Below are 25493 nucleotides of genomic sequence, written 5' to 3'. Positions count from 1 at the left end.
TTTCATGGTTCAGCAAATTCTCTGGTTCAGCACCAGTCAGGTCCCTAGGGCACTGGACTACAGAGGTTCAACCTATACTGTGAATCAGGCATACTGGGTTCTATTTCTGGCTCTGGAGAGGAGTATGGACAGCACCTAAGGAGACCACTGTCAAACACAGATTTCGCACACCATTTTAAAAGGCAAAGTGGCTCTGAAGTAGACTTGAGTCTACCCTATTGGGGACCTGAATTCTAAGACAGTAATACAAGAATTTTCTTGATAATGACTGTGAAAGACACTAATCAGTGGAAGATCTTCTCCTGTACATCTTCTCTTACACCAAACTGTATTTTGCTGCTGCTGAAACAAGGTGGGATTGTTAGGTCTATGCTTAATATGCACGAGACTCAGTAACGGTCGAGAGAAGGCTCAATGCAGACAGAATGTAGAGAGATTTTAAAAAGAAAATCTATAACAAGCCCTACGTATACAAATGGAGACTCTCTCTTGCTTCTAAGTCTGCAAATCTCAGTAAATTTCTACAGGGGTAGCAAAAAAGCCCATCTCTCACCATAAAACCACTACCTTACCAAATTTCAAGCTTTTGTTCAAAATAGCATGAAATTACTAGAGCTCCTTAAATAAATAGCTAGGAAAAATGTAACACTGGCAAAACTATCCTGTTCTTCCAAACTTATTTTTCAGAATGGATGAACAATTTTTCTGAAATTTAGAAACAGATATATACATCAGTATGAGACAGAGAACAAACATGGAATGTTTCAGTCTTAATGGTTACAGGGTGGCAACGCTATATGCCAGCAAAAATAGGAGCTTTTAATGCAAAACACTAGACAACCTAACCACAGGTCTTCCTGTCAGCTCCACGTATACTACTAAATATCTGGGTCACAGATGAGCTGTAAGTCTGTATGTAATTCATTTCCTCAGGCACTCAACTCAGCTAACTATAGTATAAATTATGAGGCATACATTACAGCTGTCTCCAATATTGCAGCTGGGTTATCTGAAACACAGGATATATGCAGGATCACATATGAAATCAAATTCATTCAGGATTAGAATATCTCTATAAAACATTAGGAAAAAATAAATTTAAAGTATTTTTAAAAGATGGGATACAAAAATTAACATAACCAAGACCAAGTAAAGAAACACACAACATCTTACCTGAATGTGAGCTGCTCTTTACAGGTCCAGCCCAGCCACCCTGTACTCTGGCTCTTCGCCTTTTATCTTCCATGCTTTTTTATAGCACCTTTCAGCACATTAAAACTGGTTTAATTCCCCCCTGTGTTTCAAACATAAGAAGATTTGGTTAGGCAATTTAGATGAAAGCACTATAATATCAACAGTTTATGGAAATACTTTTCTAGTGAGATGGGCCATTGCACATTATGGACTTCATCATTCGCCTTATCCACAGTGCTTATGTTGTAAGTCCTCATTGGCAGGATCGGCGACCAACAGCCTATGGCAATGGGGCCAATGGCTAGGAATTGGTTGGTGGTGGGGCTGGCAGCCGGGACCTCAGGAAGGAGGCCAGCTTTCGGGACCCTGCCAACAGCCAGGAGCCTGCAGTGGTGGCAGAGCTGGAGACCGGGAGCACACTGGCAACAGGTGGCCCAAGAGCCTGGGATTGCGGGGGACCCCCTTCAGGACCCTCCCTTCCCCCAACATCCCCTAAAACGTTTAACCGTGTAACTGATAGAACTTTGATGAGTTACATGGATAATGTTTGGGTATATCTTTTACATCCCTACCTGGAGCAGAGAGCAGCCAGCCGTTTTGAGCAGCAGGGAGTCTGCCTTGGGATCCTGCAGGACTGCTGCCCGGGAACTGCCAAGACAAGTACCTCCCAGCCAGAGCCTGTCTCTGGCACCCCCACGCCCTGCCCCAGGTCATCATCCAAACCCTCTGCACCCCTCCACCTGTAAGTCACAACTTCCTTCCAGACTCTGAATTAGTAGGGACTCTGAATTAGCCTTAATGAGTGAGGCTTACAGGTTCTGGTTAACCAGTAGGGAATTGAGCAGCTCCCCACCTGCCCCAGGTTGGGGGCTGCTCCAGCCCCGCTGGGACTGCCAGAGCAGCCCCTGTCTGTGGTGGACGCAGTAGTCCCTGTCCCTGGCTGGCTCCCCAGGAGCAAAACTGGCAGGGCGTGTCAGCCCTGCTCCCAGGGAGCTGGCTACAGAGCCAGCAATGAAACCTCCTCCCCAGGAGTGGGGCTGGCAGCAGCTCCTGCTTGCAACAGACCCTGTCCTACACTGGGAGCTTGCCCCACAGAGAGGATGCCCTGGCTAAGCAGAAGAGATTCCATGTCTGGGATCATCCCTACTTAGGGGGATGCCCTCGTCAGAGTGAGGGGAAGAGAAATCCTGCTCCATTAAGAGAATTCCTTCCACCTCCCCATGTCTTGTAACATGTCAGAGACAGAAACAGGGGAGAGGGACCTCTGGGTTTCACACGAGGTAAACTTACACCAGCTCACTGAAACATGGAGTTGACACAATCACCTTCAACTGTATTGAAAATGGTCTCAAGACACAGAAAATCGTACAATAAACTCCAAAATGAAAATATTTACCTTCAATATTCTTTTACTCTGTTAGACACCGGGAGTACTGACCAGAGGTTTTAATAGATGCAAGATCTGTCAAATAAACAGATCTCTAATACAAGCCTGGGGTCTCAGACCATTTGTACTAATAGATGCTGGTGGCTTCTATTGGAAGTTTTACCGTAGTGTATAATGATGTCATAGTGAACAGTAAAAGCATGGCAGATGAGACTGAAATAGACACCCATTGAAATTTTCTTAAATCTAGAGGTGTTGTGGAATATATCTAGGGAACGACTTGTGCTGCCCGGGCTGGACTCTAACTCCTCAACTGGGATTAATTTAAACTAGAGCATCCACCAGTGCCAGGCCCTGCTGTCAGTGTGCCGCAATGGGCCCCACAAACTCTTTGACAAGTCCCCTACCCTGAGCTCCTTTCTACACTCAGCCTCTATCCCAAACGCTGCACCTCTCTCCACAGAAAAGTGCGGCCTCCCAAAAAACCTTGCCCATGCAGACCTCAGTAATTCTGACTTCCTTCCTCACTATTTATTCCTTTTCTTACACTCTTAGCCTAGTTCTGCTTTCTATCTATAAACTCTACAGGAAGTGACTCAAGGAGGGATTTTGGGAGTATTGTACTATACGTGTCCAGACATTCCATCCCTTCACTAGACAGAATCAAGCACCTGTTTCAAACATGTGGCCATGAAAGTCTTTCTTTAGATTGGTACATTTTACAAACTTGCTGGTTGTGTCAGAATATCCTATCAACTGAATTTATGCTACCCTTGCAGATGTTACTTAGCACTGCCTTGTTTAAGGACACCCATGTTGCGGCACTAACTAGAGCACCTTCTTAGAGAGGAAAAAGAAAGGGGGGGGGGGAGGTTTGAAAAAAGTATGGTAAATAAAAACAAACCAAGAAAAGGCAGGGCTGTGCCCATGTTTAACCACACCTTTAAGTTTTACTTAACTTACCCTACCTGCACTATAGAGTACTCAGAGCAGAGAAGCTAAGTGGGTACAACTGTCCATGGGGGGGGGGGGGGGGAGGAGGGAGAGAAAGGTTTGCATGGACAGAAGGCAGCAGAGGAGGGAAATTTGAGCATGTGCTGGCAGGTAGAAGTGAAGGTAGGTGGAGAAATGTTGTAAAGGAGAAGCAGATGTGCGCCTGGGGGGTAAAGGGGAAATGTATGGGTGTGTGTCTGTGCATGAAGGGGCCAAAAGAGGGAGGAGCCGGTGAAAGGTTGTGTTAGCACGCATGGATGGTGCACTGGAACAGGTTTTTTTAGAATAGAGGTGCAGAAAGCCATTGAAGAAAACAAAGCTCTGTCTATGACGGATACCACTGCAAGCCCGGGGGGGAGGGGTGCTACTGCACCCCACTGCCCCAAGTTCTGGTTCCCCTGTGGGGAGGGTGTAAAGCGGCAGAGGAGACTGCGGGCAGGTGCGGAGGGGAACGGGGCAGGAGTATGAGGGGAGGTGTGGGGGGGGGGAGCAGAGAAGCGCCTGCATGGGGCCCGTGACTTACTCGGGGGCTCAGTCTGCGCAGGGTGCCGAGGCCTGGTTGGGGGCGGCCCCCCCCGCGCGTCTGCTCCCTTCGGGGTTTGACGGCTCCCCGCGGGCAGACCCGACCGTGCCCAGCGCTGCCGCTTCCTCCGCGCTGCCTGGCTCCGCTTCCGCCCCGCCCCGGGCCCGGCTTTCAGCGGGGGCAGCTCGGCCCCGCCCCGGGCTAAGGCGGCCGGCGAGTGCGGGTCCAGCCGGAGCGCGGCGGCTCCGGGCGCCTCCTTGTCTTCCCGGAGACTAAACAAACCAAACTCCGCTGCCCCCCCCCCCCTTTACTTGCGCTCGGCCCGGCCGCGAGCGGCTGAACGGCCCGTGCAGGGATCTAGCGGCGGCCCCCCCAGCGCAGCAGTTCCCGCCCGGGGAGCTGACCAGAGCCGGGAGCAGCTGGCTGAGTTAATAGGGGGAGCAAGAGAAGAGGGCTCGGACCAACCAGGGTCTTTGTCTCGTTAGGGGAGAACTGGAGTTGTTGCATTTTGGGGACAACATAGTGACTAAAACCATCATTGGCCCTGGCGCCATCACTGTTAGGATTCCTAATTGTAAGTCCAGGCCACGGGCCCTAGTACTAGAAAAGGAGGCGGGGAACAGTGTAACCGAACCGGACTCAAACCGGTGTAACAGAATGACAGGGATGCCCGAAGGAGGATTTACCAGACCTTTATTAATCAGCGCTGATGGTCGTCCTCTCGAGCTTTACAGCAAAAACTAGCGAGGAGCGACCCCATGCCGCTCTATGCATAGCCCTCTATCGGATACATGAATAACAGTTTGATTGGCTTTTATATTTCATTGGTTAAAGCACAGCAATACATTATTTCTAACGTTCACGAGTGACATTCCAGTAACTGGGGAGGGGTACTCTTATCTTATGCCTATGTGCGGTTTTTTACTTTCTCATAGCTATTTCTGCCTGCTTGTGCCTGTCACAAGTTAGAAAATGTGAAATACAGCTTCATTCTTGCTCACAAGCTAGTGGACCCCTAATTGCTGTTAGGCTAGTTCCTTATCTTTTTCGGGCAAGGGGCAAATTCCACTACAACAGATTTCGAGAAAGGCTGCAACTGCTCATCCCGCGCTGAGGCACAGTTATGTTAAAAAACCTTTTGGCAATTGAAGAGTTTAGAGCAGCCTCCTCTTCTCCCTCCCCCCGCCAGCTAGGGCTACAACCTGAGGGGCAGGACCCTGTGCCCGATACTGGTCAACTGTCCTCACCTTGCCCGATGCCAGTACCCCCCACTCCTAACCCTAAAGTTACACCAACTACTTATCTAATACATAGTGGAGGCTCACTATGTCCAGCCAGGGCAACTACTGCTGTTTGTACAGCACTCATTTTGCTGAATCATAAACAATGATTATTTCCAAAGGGCAGTGAGCATAGGGACTTGCAATCTCAGTACTCCCTTTGAAAAGTGCAAAGCTAGAAGTAGTTCTTCTATCCAGAACTACTGAAGGGCTGTGTCTAGACAGGCACGTTTTTCCAGAAAAACTTGCCAGCTGTCTACACTGGCCACTTGAATTTCCGCAAAAGCACTGACTTCCTATTGCAAGAAATCAGTGCTTTTTGCGGAAATGCTATGCTGCTCCCATTCGGGCAAAAGTCGCTTTTGCGCAAAAGGGCCTGTGGAGACAGCTCAGATTTGTTTTCTGTCAAAAAGCCCCGATCGCAAAAATGGCCATCGGGGCTTTTTTGCGGAAAAACGCGTCTAGATTGGCCATGGACGCTTTTCCGCAAAAAAGTGCTTTGCGGAAAAGCGTCCATGCCAATCTAGACGCTGTGTTCCGAAAATGCTTTTAACGGAAAACTTTTCCGTTAAAAGCATTTCCGGAAAATCATGCCAGTCTAGACATAGCCAAGGGGTTTTTTGCATCCATTTTAAAGTTTATATGATCAATAGTCCTGAACAAGTTATTCATCTCTGTCTCTTTATCCTCCTTTTACAAAGAGGGAAATTATGCTTCTGACTCAGTCATTTGGAAAATGCTTTGAAGAGGCAGAAAGGACTGAGTTGTTATTCTTCATTATGCCACATGCATGACTAGAAGCCTATTTATAGAGCACTGACCAGTCCCTAATACAAGGAGAGATGAGAATTGGCCTGCAGAAAACTCTTATGGTTAGAACAAAGGAATCTTTTTCATGTTGACAGTGATAATACACTAGGCTCAGAAGAAGTCATTCTAGTGCAACATTTTGATGATAAAAATAGTTACATACCTGGTCCACACCTTGTCCAAAGAGAGGTGTTTACATGTCCATTCTACTTCAGGTGTCCATGCACAACTGAATAACTTTTCCCCACTGACAGCTGTTGGAACAGTATGCTCATCCTCTATTCACTTGTGTTGCTTGCTTAAAGAATAAAGAGATGTAACTGCTCTGACTGGTCTCAGCAAGGCTGTTCCTAAGGCGGTATGGGGCCTTGGGCAACTCTTCCACCTGTCCCTAAGCTCTACCCCTACTTCATCCCATCCTGCCTCTTCCCACCCCTGCTCAGACTTCACTACACCCCTTCCACAATCCACAGGACCTAGAGGATTACTGGATGGGGGCACTGGTGTGGGTCAGCAGAAGGGGTTGCGTGACAGAAGCCAGAGGGCAGGAATTGGAACAACCCAGAAGCTTGCTCTGATGCCCATCTCCCAGCCACATCACTCTACTTCATTGCAGCAGGGGGAAGCAGAGGAACCCAGCCCCATCCCACTCTGCTCTGCTATCCCCAAAAGATGTGTACTGAGAGGAGCAGAAATGCTGTGTCCGGGGCATTCCACTTCCTGCCACGCTGGTGAAATAGAGTGAATAGTTGGAAGATGGGCAGAGGAGTGGAGCAGGCCTCTGCAGCTTCCATCTTTGCAATGAATGCAAGAGGGTCTGACCCCAGCAGCTGCCCAATGCCAAGTGCCCCAGTTAATCACCAAATTTGTGCTGAATGCCACAGGCTCACACCAGTATGGGGGACAATCCTGCCCATAGGACAGTTGTGGTAGCTGTTCTGGAGCCCCACAAAGTGAGGAGTATGGGGAAGCAGCCTATGGATGGGATTGCTCTGCATCAGTTCCAGATCAGAAGCCAACGTGCCTAGCAACTGGGATGAAGAAAAGGAGGAGGACAGGGATATTGAATGGACATGAAGAACAGACCTGTAATGTGTTTTTGATTCATCACACATCTGTTCCAGTTCAAAGTGACTCACAAGCAGTTTGTGCATAATAGCTTGCACCTAAACCAAGAAAGGAAGAGTTCTTCCCCAAACTGAGCATAATCTATGGTGACTTGGGAGATGGTACAAAGAACAGCAAACACATAAATCAAAGACCTGTAAAAACATAAAGCAGGCCTGTAAATCTTGGAAACCAGAACATGGCCCAAGAAAGCTGCTAAAGCCATCTGAACTAGGGATGTAATAGTATAGACGATTAACTGATAAACAAAAGCTTATAGGTTAATGCTATAAACTATACACATTTCCTCTCTGTCCCCCTTTCCCCCCGCCAGTAAATTTTTTAGCAGGCTGGCCAGAAGCCCAGTTCAATCCTGGCTTGTACTGGGTCCTGGATCTACCCCCCGCTGTAGCTCTGCATTTAAATTGTATTAGGAGCAAGGTGGATAGGCAGCCTGGCTCAGTTCCAGTTTGTGCTGGGTCTGGGAGCTCAGATCCCTCCCCCCCGGACAGGGGTGCCCGGGGACTATAGAATAGTCAACTAACTGATTAACCCCATGAATTTTTATCAACTATTCAATTAACCAATGTTTAACATCCCTAATCTGAACCACTGTGTAGTGCCCTAGCACTCTGTGCAGGAATGGAACATTACCCAGGTCCTAACAAACCAATACAACTAGAAATCCAGGAGACCCACTGGGAGGTAAACTGTGTTACCATCAGCAAATGAAACACAGTTCAGGCAATCTGAAATCCTTTAGATCAGCCAAACAAGAAGCTACTTCTATTCTAATACCCAAGATATGTAGCTGCACTCTATCTTTCTGAGGATGAGGCTCCAAAAAGAAAGTTGGCAGATAAGTTTGATTCAAATAAAATCCCAGACCACCCTCATTAGAAATTTGGGACATACAATCTCATCTTTGTAAAAAATTTAACTGACTCTTAGCATACATAAGAGCTTGCAGCTCAGTTATCATCCTAGCTGAGGTAATAGCTATTAACACTATCTTTCTTGGTAGATGGGACAATAAACAGGCAGCTAATGATTTGAAAAGGAGCCCTCAAACCTCCAATAGAACCAACTTGGGATTCCAGGAATGGACTGAATCCTTTACAAAAGGAGTATCCAAACCTTTTAAAATTATATCAATTGGGTTGGAGAACAGATTTGCCCCATTTAGTCAAAAGGCTTTATGACATTGGGTCTGAAGGACTGTTGTGGTCTCTCATGAATGATCTGCTGAGCCAGTCCTCCTGGGATTTCACAAGTTACCAGCAATTATATGCTTTCAGCAATATCCCATTCTTCATGCAAAAATTGCAAAGGCCAATGCATTTTGGTAAAGGGGTCATACTTGGCCCTCTCTGTTCAATGAGGTAAAATATCACCAGCGTTATCTGAGAGAATCTGCACTGAGATGACTAAAGAAAAATTACTAAACAGGCCAGGCATATAGCCAAATGCTCCCAGATACTAATGTGAATGGTGAGATCCTGATGTGATCAGAGGCCCTGAGTTCTTAAATTTCACAGATGTGTCTTGAACCCAAGTATTGAAGCATCTGTGACTAGTCACTGAGGAAAAAGTAGGAGCAAAGCTCTAGCTTATTATGGTCAAATCCATCCACCAGTTCAGACAGGACAGGAGAGTTGAAAATGAGAGTCAGCATGTCCAACAGATTTCAGGAGGGATAGTTAATTGATTTCAACTGCTGCTACATGATCCCACGGTGAGTTGGTCACATATGCGTAATCTGCATATCGAGTTACGTATGTGGCAAGTTGCCATCTGTTCTCATAGTATCAGATAGTATCAGGCACCATTCATGATGGTGTGGAGTTAATTCTTTTGATAGATATTTACCTTCCTAATCCAACCTGTAGGACGAGGAATAAACTGCTGCCAAAGGGAGAGGAAATCTCCATGAGCGATTCACTGTCTTCAACTAAGAAGTCAAATAGACCGCTTTGGAGTGAAAGGGTAGCAGATGAAGGAACATGGGGAGGCAATTCCTTTTCTGAGACCTGTGATATCTCTTGGATTTAGGTAACCTCTTTATGAGCTCCTGCTGTTCTTTGTAATCATCCGTGATTGGAATCGATGACTCAGATATAGTATCTTCGGGTATGCCTACACTACCCCCCTAGTTCGAACTAGGAGGGTAATGTAGGCATACCGCACTTGCAAATGAAGCCCGGGATTTGAATTTCCCGGGCTTCATTTGCATAAGCGGGGAGCCGCCATTTTTAAAACCCCGCTGGTTCGAACCCAGTGCAGCGCAGCTACACGGGGCACCAACTAGGTAGTTTGAACTAGGCTTCCTAGTTCGAACTACCGAGGAGTAACGGTAGTTCGAACTAGGAAGCCTAGTTCGAACTACCTAGTTCGTGCCCCGTGTAGCCGCGCTGCACGGGGTTCGAACCAGCGGGGTTTTAAAAATGGCGGCTCCCCGCTTATGCAAATGAAGCCCGGGAAATTCAAATCCCGGGCTTCATTTGCAAGTGCGGTATGCCTACATTACCCCGCTAGTTCGAACTAGCGGGATAGTGTAGACATACCCCCCCCTGCAGAAGATGAGGTGGTGTTCACTGAAAGCATTAGAATGCCGTCTAGTCCAGTGGACTATGAGCTCAGAAGGGAGAAGAACTGGAGCTGGAGGTAAAACCTCTCACCCCTAATTGGTAGTAATGGTAACACAGAGGATGGCTCTGGCCAGAGACTGGCATCCAGGTGGAGATCATGTTCCAGCATCAATGAGGACAATATCCATAGATGAAGAGGACCTAGAAGGTGATCTTGTGCCAGCATCAGCACTGAAGATGGTGCGGAAGAAAAATTGCCCTTAAATCTGAGAACACTCCCAAAGAGTAAGTGCTGCATCAGGTATAGGCTTGTGGCCCAACCCCACAATAGTGTTTCTATCAATCTCTGCCTGTGTCCCAGAATGCAAGCTGTGCATTGAAGATAGAGAAGATACATGGATTGGTTATAGAAGAGGATTCTCATTTGTGAAAAAACACTCAGAATCAGATTAAGAGTCCACTATAAAATACCAGGGTGATGTAGTACAGAGGAATAGGCAAACAGTTATTGCCTGTGAAATGACAGTGGTACTAACAAACAGTTGAAGATACCGGGTGTGATGATGTGAAGTCACAGACGACCGCTTGGGGGTGCTTCCCGGACTGCCGACAAAGCCACTGACACATTCTTCTTTGTTCTCTGGGGCTTCTCAACACGCTGACCTGCTGTGTCAACTCACCTGTTCTCCCCCAGCCAAGGCACAGAGCTGAGATCACCCCAGTCTCCCCCTCCCCCCATAGAGCAATATAGACACAAACTTTTAAGGTTTGAGGAAAATGCAGTTTTGGGCTCAGCTTCCAGGGGTACCACTCCCCAAATGGGATCAGAATCCCAAATGAATTATTTAGGTAAGCCCCTTTTAGCAATGAAAGGGAGAATATATATGCTGATTGCTCCCACGGGTAACAATTATTTACACTGGGCTTGATAGTAAATAAGTGATTTTATTAAGTACAGGCAGTAGGATTTAAGCAGTTTACACGTGAAAACAGGCAGAGCAAAGTGAATTACAAATTTAAAATAACAGAATACACATGGCTAATTCTAACACCTCTCAACCTTCTTAGAAACTCATCCTAAAATTGTTCTTATTCCAGCTAAGCCTCCAAACCAGGGAAGTCTCCTTTTCCCTGGGGTCTTCAGTTATTTTCTTGGGTATGCCTTGCCAGACAAAGACAAAGAAACTGCTAGCTTCCCATTGTTTTATAGATTCCACTTTGGGTGGAATTCTGTTTCTACATTCCACACTTACATGGAAAATTACTTGATCAGACCCTATCAGTTGGGGTGGACATTGACTTCCTAAGACCAACCACTGCTCAGACTCAAAGGACAAGAGAGGCTGCTTACATGTGTTCACTCACACATTGAGGGAAACGCCCTTGATAGCTTTCATTGGCATATTTAAAACCATAAACATTCCATACTCCATGTAACTAACTTTACATGGAAGAGTGATGAAATAAGATGTACAGATCCAGCAGACTGAGACATTAAAATTGATAGATTACATGAAGTGCTTTGTCCAAAGCATCTTCAAGTTATGCATACTGGTATTCATAAGTCAGTTTCATAAAGCATGGAGGAGAGAACCATCACACCGGGCATTTAGCTTGGTGGATGTCAACATCACAAGTGGACGGCACTGACATGGAGAACTTCTAGATTCTGTATTGAGTTAAAATCCATAAATCATAGTACATGATGTAAGAGTTTCCATCTCCAAGTCCTTGCCTGTAAATATGTAGGCTATATTGACTTCATATAAAATTATAGTTATTGTACTAATGGCTTCCCTATGCAAGTCAACTGAATAACAGAAAAGTAGTAATTAAATGCTTACTTCTGCAGATATCTCCTTTGACTAATTTCTCTCACTCACACTAATATCTGTGAAGTTGTAGATATAGACAACTTAGATACAGAGGGTCTGTCTCTATAAAATAACGGGGGATAATTGGTTCCAAGTAAGTCAGTGGACTCTGATTTAAGCAACCGCTACAAGGGGTTTGGAAGCTGCTTAGGAAGATACCACCAGGATGCATTTTATGTTTGATCCATTTTACTGGAAGTGTCTGTCTATACTTCGCATATGCAGTGTTGTAGCTGTTTCCCAGACCTGAAGAAATACTCTGTGTAAGCTCAAAAGCTTGTGTGTCACACGAGCAGAAGCTAGTCTAATAGAAGATATTACCTCACCTATCTTGTCTCTATAATTAGCATGTAATTTCATCTCAGTTGGATAGCCGCTTTACCCAGATGATTCCCAGATGACTGAGTAGCATAGATAATGGGTGTTCAACAGAATCCTTAGCTTTCTTCTCTCTCAAATCTGGTCATCTGCTGCTGGCAGTGGCTTCCTTTAGGTTCAGTATGACTGGTCTCATGTCAAGGAAATCTGTTTTTTGGCTCTTCAGAACCACACTTCTAATACTTGCTTGTTCAGGAGTTTTCCCCTAAGACTGTCAATACTCTACGGATTAGTGAGGACTAAAAAGGATGCAAGTTGTAGTAGAACTGTTTAAAAGCTCTGTTCTCTGACCCCTATCCTGGGTAAGTTAGGTACAACAATGTGCTCTGTACCAGTGGCTCTCAACCTTTCCAAATGACTGTACCCTTTTCAAGATTCTCATGTGTGTTGTATTCTCCCCATCTCACCTCACTTAACTACTTGCTTACAAAATCAGACATAATATAAAAGTATCCCAACACACTATTACTAGGGAAAAGATGCTTACCGTTTCACTTACACCATAGAATTGTAAAATAAATTAATTGGAATGTAAAATATTGTGCTTGCATTTTAGTGTATAATGTATACAGCAATATAGTCATTGGATAAAATTTCATTTGTACTGACTTCACTAGTGCTTTTTATAACCTGTGGTAAAACCAGGCCAATAGCTAGAGGAGTTGACGTGCCCTCTGGAAGATCTCTGGGTACCCCTGGGTGAGAGCCACTGCTCTATCGTAACTTTTCAGCTTTTCTAACTTTCAGACTTAGTGGCAGAGTCTCTGAATTCTGTGTGTCTCCCCGTTTTCTACTGTTCAGAACTGGTTTGTCCTCTCACAATAACTCCTCTTTTACAGATTTGTATTAAGGTTGTTGGTAAAGGAACTCTCTCTACCCCTTTCTACTATTTAAGAGATACAAGAGACCACCTGTCCTTTTGGAACCTTTTCCATGGTAATTTATTAAATGTTTTAGGACACTGAGAAAATTAACATTTCAAACTTTTCACCCAGTCTTACAACCTTACTCAAACGGTAGAGACTTAGACTTTTCCTCGCTATTAAACACAGCATTTCTTGCAATCTTCCCCAACAAATCAGCCAGGGTAGGACCACCACTACTCCTAACCCAAGGCAGGCATTCTTTTCTGTACGCCACTAAGTGTGCAGTACAGCCTGGCTGAGAGAACAAATTGTCCCCATAGTAGACCTGCTAAGTTACACTACTAATATAACTCAAATTGTGTAACTCAAATCAAGCTAACTTACATCTACTTACTGCAAGATCCATACCACACTGGGTTGATGGTACAGTGACTGGTCAGTTTAGTCGGTCTTCACTAAACTTGCTAAATCAACCGCCAGTGCATTGATCGTGACAGCACAGATTGACTGTCTAGTGGAAAGAAGCCCTGAATGAAACAATGTAACTTCAGGATGTTGACACAAGGAGTTAGTTATTTGTGCGAGAGTTTCTCTTCTACTTCATTCTCCTCTTACTTCGTTTTCCTTTTGTTGCCCTATGATACCACACTATCCAGCTCCCAGTTTTCATTTCATGTCAGTTAAATGGCAACTGACCATTATGAATCTACAATCCAGTAAGGATACTTTCATTTTTTTTAAATATTTTGGATCAATTGTAACTTTAAATGTTTTCCTTTTAATTTTTTTTTTTTTTTTTTTTACACAATGAATTTTTTCCCCCCAATTGCCCTCTGTAAATGTATGTAATGCTCACTTGATTTTTCAGAAGTGCTAAGCACCCAACAAATCCCAAGAAGTCAAAAGGAGCTGCAAGTGCTCAGCACCTTTGAAATGAGTACACAGTGCTTTCAAAAATTTTAGTAAAAATAAAATCTTGCTGTTTTGTGGCACTGGGGCTTCATGGTGAATGAATTCCTTTGGCTTAAAATAAGATCCAGGTCCCTACTTTCTTACTGGAACTGGGTAATTCCCATGGAGTTTGCACATTTAAAAGGGTAAGTTTGAGTAAATGCTAACCCAGTCTCATAAAAGTTATGAGAACTTACACAAGATCTGTCTGGCCATCTTTAAAATATTTTACAATTGCCTATAAAGGCAGTCCCCGACTTACGCGGATCCGACTTATGTCGGATCCGCACTTACGAACGGGGCTTTCTCGCCCCGGAGGTCGAGGTGGCGGATTGCTACCTGCGAACTCCGGGGCGAGAAAGCCCCATTCATAAGCTGCTCCGGTGCCCCTGGCCTGCTGGAGACCGTCTCCAGCAGACCAGGGGCACCGGGCGGGTTCCCGTGCTTCTGAGGCTTTGCCAGAGCAAAGCCTCAGAAGCGCGGGGAACCGCCGCTGCTGCCGCTTCAGTCCCGGTGCCTGTGGTCTGCTGGGGACCGTCCCCAGCAGACCACAGGCACCGGGACTGAAGCAGCAGCCGCGGCGGGGTCCCGCGCCTCTGAGACTTTGCCAGAGCAAAGCCTCAGAGGCGCGGCACCCCGCTGCCGCTGCGGCTCTGCTCCCCGTGTCCCTAGTCTGCTGGGGGGGGGGGGGCGCGCAGCTAGTGTTCCCCTTCCCCCCCCAGCAGACAAGGCTTTTGTTTTGGACCCTGGGGCAGAGCAGCTGGGGCGCTGCCGATTGGTCCTGCAGCGCCGCTCTGGGCACTACTTGACCAACCCGGCAGCACCCCAGCTGCTCTGCCCCAGGTCCTGATTCAGCCGCTGCTGGTAAGTTTCAGCAGCGGCTGAATCAGGACGCCTGGGGCAGAGCAGATGGGGTGCTGCTGGGTTGGTCCAATAGCACCGAGGAGCGGTGCTACTGGAGCAACCCAGCAGCACCCCAGCTGCTCTGCCCCAGGCGTCCTCAAGTCAGCTTCTGCTGAAACTGACCAGCGCTGACTACAGGAAGCCCAAGGCAGAGTTGCTCTGCCCCGGGCTTCCTGGAATCAGCTGCTGATCAGTTTCAGCAGCAGCTGACTTGGGGACGCCTGGGGTTCTTAAGTTGATTCTGTAAGTAAGTCAGAACTGGCGGTCAGTTTCAGCAGCGGCTGAATCTGGACGCCAGTTCCGACTTACATACAGATTCAACTTAAGAACAAACCTACAGTCCCTATCTTGTACGTAACCCGGGGACTGCCTGTACAAGAAAAAGCACTCACTCCTTTCAGGGAAGAGAAAAAGAAGCTTGCAAAGTTTTATCTAATGCTAGAAGTCTCAACTCAAAGAGTGCCTAAATATTTGGGTTCCCAACAATGTAAAAAAAAGTTTTGAAAACTAATTTTAATAATGGAGATTGCCTATCTCCTAGAACTTGAAGGGACCTTGCACGGTCATTGAGTCCAGTCCCCTGCCTTCACAGCAGGACCAAGTACCATCCCTGATGAATTTTTGCCCCAAGTCTCTAAATGGCCTCTGCAAGGATTGAACTCACAACCCTGGGTTTAGCAGGCTAATGCTCAAACCACTGAGCTATCCCAATAGTCATGACCTCTGTAAATACAAAATATCTTGGGTACTAGATCATGCAAGGTATCACTATAAATGCAACTGCGCTGATTGAACCGTTTCTTAGCTTTCCCCAACTATATTATTATTGGATTTTCTGTGCCACTACTTTGGGTTACATTTTTGCAATACACTTATGCCTTCTGGAGACAGAATACAGCTGACCTCCTTATGTATGTGTGTAACTGTCACCATCTAGTGGTATTAGTGCACTGCTACACTTATTGAAGATTCTTTAGAAAAGTGGTGGAGGCTAGAGTCCTGTGCGGATACAAAATTTGTATCTGCATCTGCAAAAATGATCTATGGGTGAAAGCAGATATCTCCAGATTTGCAGAGCTCTAATAGAAGCCTCTGAAGGGCAAAATTACAGATTCTATTTTCTGTGTTATAAATTTGCATCACAGTAATTGTGCTATCTACATGGCTATTCTCTCTAGCACACTATCTTCTTAGTGTTATCTACCATGTAACTGACTTCTCTTCATTTCCACCACCTCACTTAGAAAAAGGAGTGCAAATAGTGCAGGAATGGGCGTTACATACATTATAAAAATAATTATGAACATTTATAAAACATTTAAATGAAAAATGTAGTGCAGAAAAGGAAAGATGGCTTATTTTTATAGCACTTCTGTCACAGGATTTCAAAGTACATTAAAACTACAGTACATGCACAGAAATCATTTACTGAAATGCAATAGGTTTTTAAACAGCAAAAACAAAGCAATTTAGGAGAGGATGTGAAGACGACTCCCATTTTTAACTGAAAGTAGAGAAAAGATTTGGAGAATCAGAATGCAATTTCTGGGCTACAATTTCTGATACCAGTAACATGCTTAGTGCTATACAATGCAAAACCTGAACTCACTGCTTGAATTTAAGAGTTCTCTTCCAAGAGTTCTCTATGCTTGCTTCATAGGCAATGCTTCAGCCACACTAACAGGAACACATGCAGGGAAGTAAGGGTATGTCTACACAGCAATGTTATTTCGGGTCTACACTACAAGCCTTTATTTCGAGATAATATTGAGCTGGAGGACTTTACTCCAACTCGTGGTAACTCATTTTACAAGGAGTAAGGAAAGTCCTGCTGAGTAGACAGCGCCAAAAGCCGAATTAAGCTATTTCGACTTAAGTTACGCAACTGACATAGTTGAAGTTGCACAGCTTTGACTTGAGCCCTGCTGTGCACACATACCCTATATTATTTCCCTTTACTTTAGTGGTTTACTTTGATATAACAAAAACCCCACAAATGCCACTTAGTCATCATTCTTGACAAGCAGGAAGCCACAGTAATGGAATACTCTTTGGGGTGGGGCAGTATCATTTTAAGTGTTGTGTCCCTGTACGTAAGACACCAATTGCCATTTGAATTAAGCATGGTAAAAGTTTTTTAAAAAGAAAAAAACAACAATTAACCTATTCAGGAAAAATCTTTTATTTTAACTATTTTAGTTCTATGTGCATGTGTTAGAAAAAGAATATACACAAAATTAGTCAAATAACCCCATGTTTTCTCCAAAGCAAGCCAAGAAACTGTGGCCTTATGCAGTCTTATAAACCCACATTCAATCACCACCACACCAAAACACAAGCTATGGGATAAGATCCTTATCTCATGTCTGATCAGCACCATTGCATCGGTATTCATGTATTTTCAATGTAAGAAATGTTAGCCCCTTCATGCTTCAATACAACACCTTTAACTTAAAAGCAGAGCTTTAAATTATTCTCCTCAGCACAATATACAACTCTAAGATCACAGAATGTCCAGCACCACTAAAAATGACGTGATTGCCCATGAAAGTTATTTTTAAGCTACAGTTTTAGTACACTTATGGCTGGTAAAGAATTTGATGTCAATGGAGACCAAAATCTTTATCCGCAGAGCAAGCAAAGATGGGCAATGGCAGTACAAGAATTTACACACGCTGCCTGACCAATGTTCCCTCATGGTGAGATAAGATAGCAAAGGAGAATTCTGTGTGGGCTAAAACTTTCAACACAAGGATGCCAACCGTGAGGACTTATTTCACATATCCTATTAAAATTATCCAATATTTTAGCAATCCAATCTTTTGTAATTCAAAAATCTGCACCTTTCCCAGACTAAAATTTTTTATGGTATATTGTTTTTAATTCACACATTCATTTTTAAAAATTGGTGTAAAAAATTCTGCTTCTTATTTCAGCAGACCCATAGTGGAGAACAGACTCATTCATGTGTCGGAAAGAGAGTTTAACTAGCAGCCCCTAACAGACAGCACTGCGCTTCAAGTTCTGCATTTCAAGTACCAATACTGTGTTTTACAGATCAATCAACAAGCAGCATGTAACTGGAAGCATTTAACTACACTGTGTTACAACTCTCTACAGCAGGCATCAGTTTTTTAAGGAGGTCATTACAAATCCAAAAGAATTTATTTTTGTAAAGTTAGCATTAATATTCAAGAATTTAAACAATTGCTACATTATGATGTTAAAATATATATAGAAATCACTCAAATATTGGTCCAAGAATCCATTTCAATATGCTAGATGAAAGCAATGAGTTGAGTTGAGTTTTAGGCTATAAAACAAAACATAATCCCTCCCCCCAACAATAGGCAGTTCTTCTCAGTCAACTTGACTAGCCTGTTATTGGAGCCACTCATAGCAGCCAAGCAGCTCTGCCTAAGGGAAGTGACACATTTCTCTCATCTTAAGGGAAACATGGGGGGACATTACTAGAAGACTGGCCATACAGCTTCTGAGGCTGCGCTGGGACTGGCTACATGATGGAACATTAGCTTGCTTTTTAATAATCATGTTCTCACTGCAGTATACCTGAAAGATAAACTTCCACAGTTTTTCCCTTTACTCATATATACACACAATACAAAAAAAGATGGAGGTTATCTAACTCACTTTTCCAGCATAAAAAATTGAAGTGATGGCCAATCAATTTCTATTTTGAACTAAGCACAGACCATCTGATTTCAATAATTTAGTTTAAAATCTAACATTTTGTCTTACTTTAGTGTGGGTTTTTTTCTTAATTCACCAAGCTTTCTGCACTGGGATACAATCCCTTATTCACTGGAATAAATACATGACAAAGCTAATGATTAAATCCAGTTAATATTCCATAGTCACATATGAGCAACAAATCAAGCGTACTTTGAAATCAATATTGGAAAATCAAGGCCAGAAAGAATTCATGGTGTACCATAATCCCACCCCAAACTGGAGGTTAGTCCCATTGAAAAATAAAGACAGAGAACATTTCAAATGTGATTGTCTATTTGTTGCAGAATTGTGGGTATTGAGCCATCATGTATCGAAACATCTGATCAAGTTACTGCAACTTAGTTTTCTTTCACTTTCTTTAAGTAGCGAGCTCGCACTTTTTTGTTCAGTTTCATTGTCAAGTTGATGACTGCTGAGGTGGGAAGCAGAGAAGTGATCCAGCCCTAAGAAATTAAAAGACAAAACTGATAGTTTGGCATAGGTGATGAATTTTAAGTTTATCACTTCTATATGTTCAAATGTGACAAAGTTAGGACTAAGTATGAAAGAACAAGTATCAGTCCCTGGATTTTTTTAAAAGTAACCCTCTTTAATTTGGTGACCCTGGGAAACAGGGTATACTGGATTAAAGATTTTTGCCAGGCCAGGAAAGGGTGATGTGGAATCTGGGCGCGAGGGGGATTGTGGTGGGGCATTTACTTAGCGTCCCCACTCACAGGGGCACACGTGGCTCCACACCACCCACCCCAGGTACAGCACTTCCCCCCCCCCCCACTGGAGCAGCAGGGACATGCTGCAGGTGAAGCATGGGGGGAAGCTGCAGTGTGCAGAGCTACTTCTTCCTCTATACCACCTATGATCACAGATTAGACACACCCTGAGAACAGAGGTTCAAAGGTAATGTAATTCAGCATTCTCTTTCCTCTATAGTCAGAATATATGCAGAACATACTCAGAACCACACAAAATAACCTTCCCTTTTCAAAAGTAACTTACAATAATGGCATGGGGCAGATATCCGTTGGTCTGGGACTGCAGGCCTATTGTGCTGAGGGCAGCTCTTACATATTTTTCAGGACTGGGCTTATCGAAGGTTGCCTTGCGGATTTTAGACATTTTTGTAGCCACATAAAATGGTAGCACACTCTGTAGGTGGGAAAAGAAATCACAGAAGTAAAGCATATTTTCAGAAAAATTCCTTGTATATCTACTGAAGATGACAAGAAATAATGTTCATACAGTACAGTCTGGCTTGGGGGAATCTCTAGGTGTGCTCTCCAAGTACAGAGCTAGCACTTGCTTCTGAGAAATGAAAATCTGCAGTCCAGTTCCCAGCCCCTGTGACCACTGCGGCCCCTCCCAATAGCTTAAACACAACTTCTCCCCCCAAATTCCCGACAGATTTCCACAGGATTATAAAGACCATTCTTTTTAATTGCATAACAAAACACACAGATCAAGCAAATAAAGACTTGTCTGTCTGCCTCTTACCTCAGTTTCCTCACCTTATGGAGAGTTCTTTGGGCCTGAACATAATGTTCTGGAGCACCTACAGCTTTCCCTTTAAAATGATGGAGCTTTTCTCTACCTCAGCTAGCTGTCCCTGCTTTAGCTGGTCAACATTTAAAAAAGGACTCGTGAGTCAAAATCCCACCTCTTTCTCCTTTCCTTTCCAAAGCCTCCTGGTCAATGAATCCCTTTAGTTTATATGTCCCCTATGAACACCTGGTTCCTTTGTTCTGTTGCAGGTTTTTTTCCACTTTTCACATCACTAGCCTCTGCAAACTAGGCAGGAGAAAACTTATTCTCATCTCCTGCTAAACCATTGTTCTCAAAGTCCTTCTATCTGAACAAATAGCTATTAAATTTTAACGACCTACCACTGTACCTTACCTAGGACAGACATGCTTACAGCAGTGTCAGCAAGTAGTGATAATAATCCATAGCTATATAACCTAGGACTATGTTAATCTCACAAGCAAAACAATAGTGGACCTAATCAGTACTTGGACATAAGAACTTCAGGGAGAATCCAGATGCTTCAACACAGGCCCAGACAAAGGGTGTGTGAGGCCCAAGGTAGTATACTGAGCCACACAGCCGCGTGGCTCACGGTCGGGTGGGCAGCACCAGAGGCTGGGCAGCACATGGGCCCCAAATGTGCAGAGTCCAAGGTGATCGCCTCACTTGCCTTGCCCAACTGTGGGTTTCATGATTCAATAGCCAAAGCTGGTACCCAACCAATGCCGCAGCACAAGTGCAGTGATGGGTAAGTCTCTTACAGAGGATGTCAAACCAGTGTACTTGTGCTTGTTGTTGGAACTTTGAGAATAGTGTCAGCTCCAGTATTCTGAGCAATTTCCCATTTTGGGTAACTTCATTCTGTCTACCCAGATTTCCTTGTTGCATACAGAAGTCCGTTCTAAAGTAACTAAGTATTGCTAGTTGCTGTGTTTCATTTCACAAGGGGGTATATTTTTGTGTGGGCTGAAACATTGCCATGCACACAAGACTTAATAGGGGAATTCAGGGGAAAGAATGGTCAATGCATTTTTTTGTTTTTACAGTCAGCATAACAAGTCTCCAAGTGATCAGTTTATTCTTTCAAGGCTCTTTGCCAATAAAAAGGGTTAAAGACTTATCCTACAATTTTCAAATGTAGATAAAGGCACTTTAAAAGTGGTCTGATTTTTGGAAGTGTAAATGCCTTCAGCTCACTTTATATGTCAACAGGAGCTGCGAGTGCACAGCATCTCTAAAACCACACCATTCATTCAGCATTCTAAATATGACTTTAGGTGTCGTAACTTTAGGCATCTAAGTTTGAACATTTTTCCCATACTTCTTAAATGAAAAAAGACTACTTGTCATTTGGTGCCTTTCAAAAGTCTGCTGGAGCTTAATTATTTGGCAATTCAAAAATCACTAGTGAATACATTTTCCAAAATTCCTTTCTGAGTCTGAAGACTAAGTGTTGCCAGCATATTTCCAGTAAGTTTCACATGAAGTTTTGAGGACAAGCTATTTGAGGTAAAATACAGCAAATGTTTCTTGTAAGGCATATATATTTCTCCCCCCCCCCCAAACATTCTGCAAATTTGGGCAAAATATAGTTTCATAACTATTCTCTCCATTCTAAAACAGTTTGGCTGTGTCTACACTGGGCCACTTATTCCGGAAAATCAGCCGCTTTTCCAGAATAAGCTGCGAGCTGTCTACACTGGCCCTTGAATTTCCGGAAAAGCAACGATGCTCTACTGTACAAAATCAGCCGCTATTCCGGAAAAACTATTCTGCTCCCGCTCGGGCATAAGTCCTTATTCCGGAACACTGTTCCAGAAAAGAGCCAGTGTAGACAGCCCAGTAGTCTTTTCTGGAAAAGGGCATCTACATTGGCCACAGACGCTTTTCCGGAAAAAGGGCTTTTTCGGAAAAGCAGCCTGCCAATGTAGACGCTCCTTTTCTGGAAAAACTGAAAACGGAATAGTATTCCATTTTAAGCATTTCCAGAAATTCATGCCAGTGTAGACACAGCCTTTATGTATAAATTCCACTACCTAGATGCACAACTAGATGGTGCCAAAAGATAATCCATTGTCTGAACAAAGAACCTATGCACAGAGTGGGAATAAGTAGTACTGCTGCTACTTTATATATTGTTCTCTAGCCATGACTGCCAACATTTCAATGCAGTCAAAAGTTATAAGACTACAGAACAACTTTGTGTCTCCTGTATTCTGTAGTGGAAAAAATGCTTCAGAAACAGTAGCTTTTCTAAGAATGTGATCTTTTGTTTGGGCTAATTTTCCTGTATGTCCCAGAAGCTGTTAATTTTTCCTAGGGAATACAAAAGTGGAAAAACCTGAAGAAGTGGATTGTGCTCACAAAAGTTCATGCTACATCTATATGTTAGTCTCTAAGGTGCTATAGGACCACTCAAAGGTTTTTTTTTTTTTTTTTTTTTAAATTCAGAGGTAGGTTTTATTCAGATGGGATCAAAAGATTGCAAGGCTGTAAACAAACCAAAGCTTGCTATGCGTAAAACCTGCTGCTTGAGTGTGACACTACACTGTTCAGGATAGAAAAGTCTGTAGAGCTACTAACCATATAAATCAGTGGAAGACCTAAATATAGAAAAACTCACGAGTTCTGGGTCTCTAGCTTATACTCTGGGTTGTAAACCACATTCATTGCCTATATGAAGAAAGACTAATAGAATCATCATCATTTTTATACTGTTGCATCTTGAGAAACTGTTGCATTCAGATCTTCTGGTACTACCACCCACCAAGGAGGTACAAGAAGAGACTTTCCAGCTTCTATGAAAAAGCCTTTTTAGTGCTCATGAAACAGACTATTTATACAAAGTGACAAAACAAAAACAACCCCCCCCCCCTCAGATATTCAAGGGAAATCCTTCAAACAAAGAAAAAGCGTGAAAGATTCCACAATTATACCTCTACAACGGTATCCAGGCAGTGGTATTAGGAAGAAATGCAAAGAATAAGATTTGTTTCCCTTCCTTATACTTTTAAAATGCTAAAAATTGGAGAAAAGGCAAAAATGGCTGATATTGACAGAAGGCTGTTCCCCATAACTCTGAAGCTGAAAATAAGAATAGAATCAACAGAAGGCAGAGGAACCCAATGACTTCTTCAGACAGATATCCCATGGAGAATCAGGTTTCTGCAGACACAGCACGGACGCCCCATTAACAGGCAAGTCACAAGTTTAGTCTTGAGAGAAATCCTTACATTTGTTCATATTACTTTCATTCTTGGCAGCTATTTTCCACAATAGATTTTTATCCCTTTCTCCATACACACACAGTAATACTTTACCCTGAAGCTATGTAGTTGCTATTCTCCATCTCAAGACTGGAAGTGGCTTGTGGAGCCAGAGAGGAATTTGTTTCTAACACTAAAAGAGTCTCTGCATTTGCAATATGACCACAATAATCACAACTGACTTCTAAAAAGAAGGCACTTACACTCAGGCAGCATCGCTACAACTTCTATTGGACTTCAGACATAATATATTAACAAGCTGTCCTATGCTTCTGCTTTTCAAACAAGTGTTTTCTATTGTCATTGGCCTGGTATGAACAGAGGATATGCCATTTCAAAAGCTCTCTCAAGTGGAAATGCAAGTCCAGAATTCAAAGTCTATTCACCTATTGAGAGTTGTAGAGGTAAATGCCATACTTTAAATATCAAGAGGCTGACATACTCAGAAAGGAATGAAGAAGATGTGTTGGGCTAAGCTTTAAAAATATGCCTCTAGTGTTCATTGGTGGTAGGCACAAGAGCTCAGTCTGGGACAGAGAAGAAAGACCCATAGCTTAGAACAATTAACACAAGAAATTCTGACCACCACGCAACTCTGGCTATTCATTTAAATTTAGGGAGGACACAAGGAGCTACCAACAATTGAGAGCCCACAGCCAGCATGCCAGAAAAGAGAAGGGAAGGTAATTCACCTTTTGCAGTAACGAGTTCTTCACAATGTGTCCCCGTGGGTGCTCCACTTAGGTGGGTCAGTGCTTCTGTGCACACGGCCTGGAGATCTTTGGTAGCAGTCCCTGGTCTCCGGCGTGTGCTGCGCTATTGCGCAATCACTCTGATCGATGGGTAGGCACGTGCCAGCGGCCATTCTTGCTGTTCTTCTCTACACCAAACTGTTAGCTTGGAGCAGAGGGGAAGAGGGTGGGTGTGGAGCAACCACAGGAACACATCTCAAGGTGAGTAACCTGCACAAGGTGAGTAACCTTCCCTTCTTCGAGGGTCCCCGTGGGTGCTCCACTTAGGTGACTATGCAGCAATGGTCCTGCTTGGCAGTGGGCGCTCAGTGTTGCAGGGATGGATGTTGTACAGTAAGGTATGTCCAAATCTAGTGTCGAGTCCTGAAAGGACTAAATAGTGTAATATTGTGCAAAGGTATTGGCTGAGGCCCATGTTGCAGCTCTGCAGATGGCGTCTATGGGAAGATCCTTGAGGAAAGCAGTTGTGGTGGATACTGCTCTCATGGAATGCGCCCATATAACTATTGGCGGCTATCTTGTGTGACACCGTGTACAGCAGGTCCGCCATGAGTGCCGCTATGTCTCCCCTTCTCCTAGCTGACGTCATCGCTATGAGAAAAGCTACTTTAATTGAAAGGTGGAGTAGTGGGCAAGTGGCGAGCAGCTAGAAAGTCCGTCTCATAAGTGAGTCTAGCATGAGATTCAAGTTTTACGATGCTACTGGGTCTCTATGTGGTGGATAAAGGTTCTGTACCTCCTTCCAGAATCTCTTCACACACAGGTGGGAAAAAACAGAATAGCCTTGTATGGGTGAGTGTATCGCAGAAATAGCTGCCAAGTGTACATTGAGGGAGCTAATTGATAATTCTGTGTCCTGCAGATGGAGAATATACTCTAGTACGTCTGATACCCCTGCCCTGCGTGGATCCCATGCTTGAGCTGAACTCCAGGCTTCAAATCAGGCCCATTACTGCAGGTAAGTCCATCTCATAGTGGGTCTCAAAGTTGATCAGGATCTCTCTGACTCTCATTTGACAGCCAACAAGCATCCGTACTTACAGATTAGTGTGTGGAGTCCAGGATGCAGTATGTGCCCTTTGTCCTGGGTCAGCAGCGCTCGTACAGATGGGAACTTATACAGGGGACAAGTACTGAGTTGCAGTATGGTAGGGTACCAGATCTGTCTCCACTAACTGGGGGTTAGCGGTATGACCCTTGCTGCATTCTGTCTGATTTTAATACTGTCAGTTGTATAAGAGGTATAGGTGGAAACGCATACACCAATGGAAAGTCCCAGCCAACTGAAAATGCATCCCCGAGAGATTGTGGTCCAATGCCTGCCCTGGAACAATACAGGGGGGACTT

The 25493-nt window shown here is 44.0% G+C and overlaps 2 protein-coding genes across 6 annotated transcripts in view; both read right to left on the bottom strand.

Moving 5' to 3' along the window:
• The window catches only part of ALKBH3 (alkB homolog 3, alpha-ketoglutarate dependent dioxygenase), a 38796-nt gene extending 34402 nt beyond the window's left edge, over positions 1–4394 (bottom strand). Inside the window, exons 1-4 of one of the 4 annotated variants that reach the window (XM_075927520.2) lie at positions 4098–4387; positions 2591–2656; positions 1767–1842; positions 1174–1294 (exon numbers count right to left, since the gene is read on the bottom strand). In XM_075927520.2, coding sequence (XP_075783635.2) covers positions 1174–1246 — 73 coding nt within the window. In that variant the 5' untranslated portion in view covers positions 1247–1294; positions 1767–1842; positions 2591–2656; positions 4098–4387. Of the gene's footprint in view, positions 1–1173; positions 1295–1766; positions 1843–2590; positions 2657–4097 lie in introns of all 4 variants that reach the window. The other 3 variants (XM_075927521.2, XM_075927518.2, XM_075927519.2) reach the window with 3 other exon arrangements.
• Positions 4395–16195: 11801 nt separating this feature from the next.
• HSD17B12 (hydroxysteroid 17-beta dehydrogenase 12) overlaps positions 16196–25493 on the bottom strand; it is a 156843-nt gene continuing 147545 nt past the window's right edge. For both annotated transcript variants that reach the window (XM_089778549.1, XM_075927517.2), the window contains 2 exons: positions 19604–19753; positions 16196–19050 (listed from right to left, as the gene is read on the bottom strand). In XM_089778549.1, the coding sequence (XP_089634675.1) occupies positions 18946–19050; positions 19604–19753 (255 nt within the window). In that variant the 3' untranslated portion in view covers positions 16196–18945. The remainder of the gene's footprint in view (positions 19051–19603; positions 19754–25493) is intronic.

Source organism: Pelodiscus sinensis, chromosome 5, assembly GCF_052426305.1.
Source record: "Pelodiscus sinensis isolate ZL-2025 chromosome 5, ASM5242630v1, whole genome shotgun sequence".
Taxonomy (NCBI): Eukaryota; Metazoa; Chordata; order Testudines; family Trionychidae; genus Pelodiscus; species Pelodiscus sinensis.
Note: the sequence above shows the minus strand (reverse complement) of the source record. Positions and strands in the feature narration are given on the sequence as shown.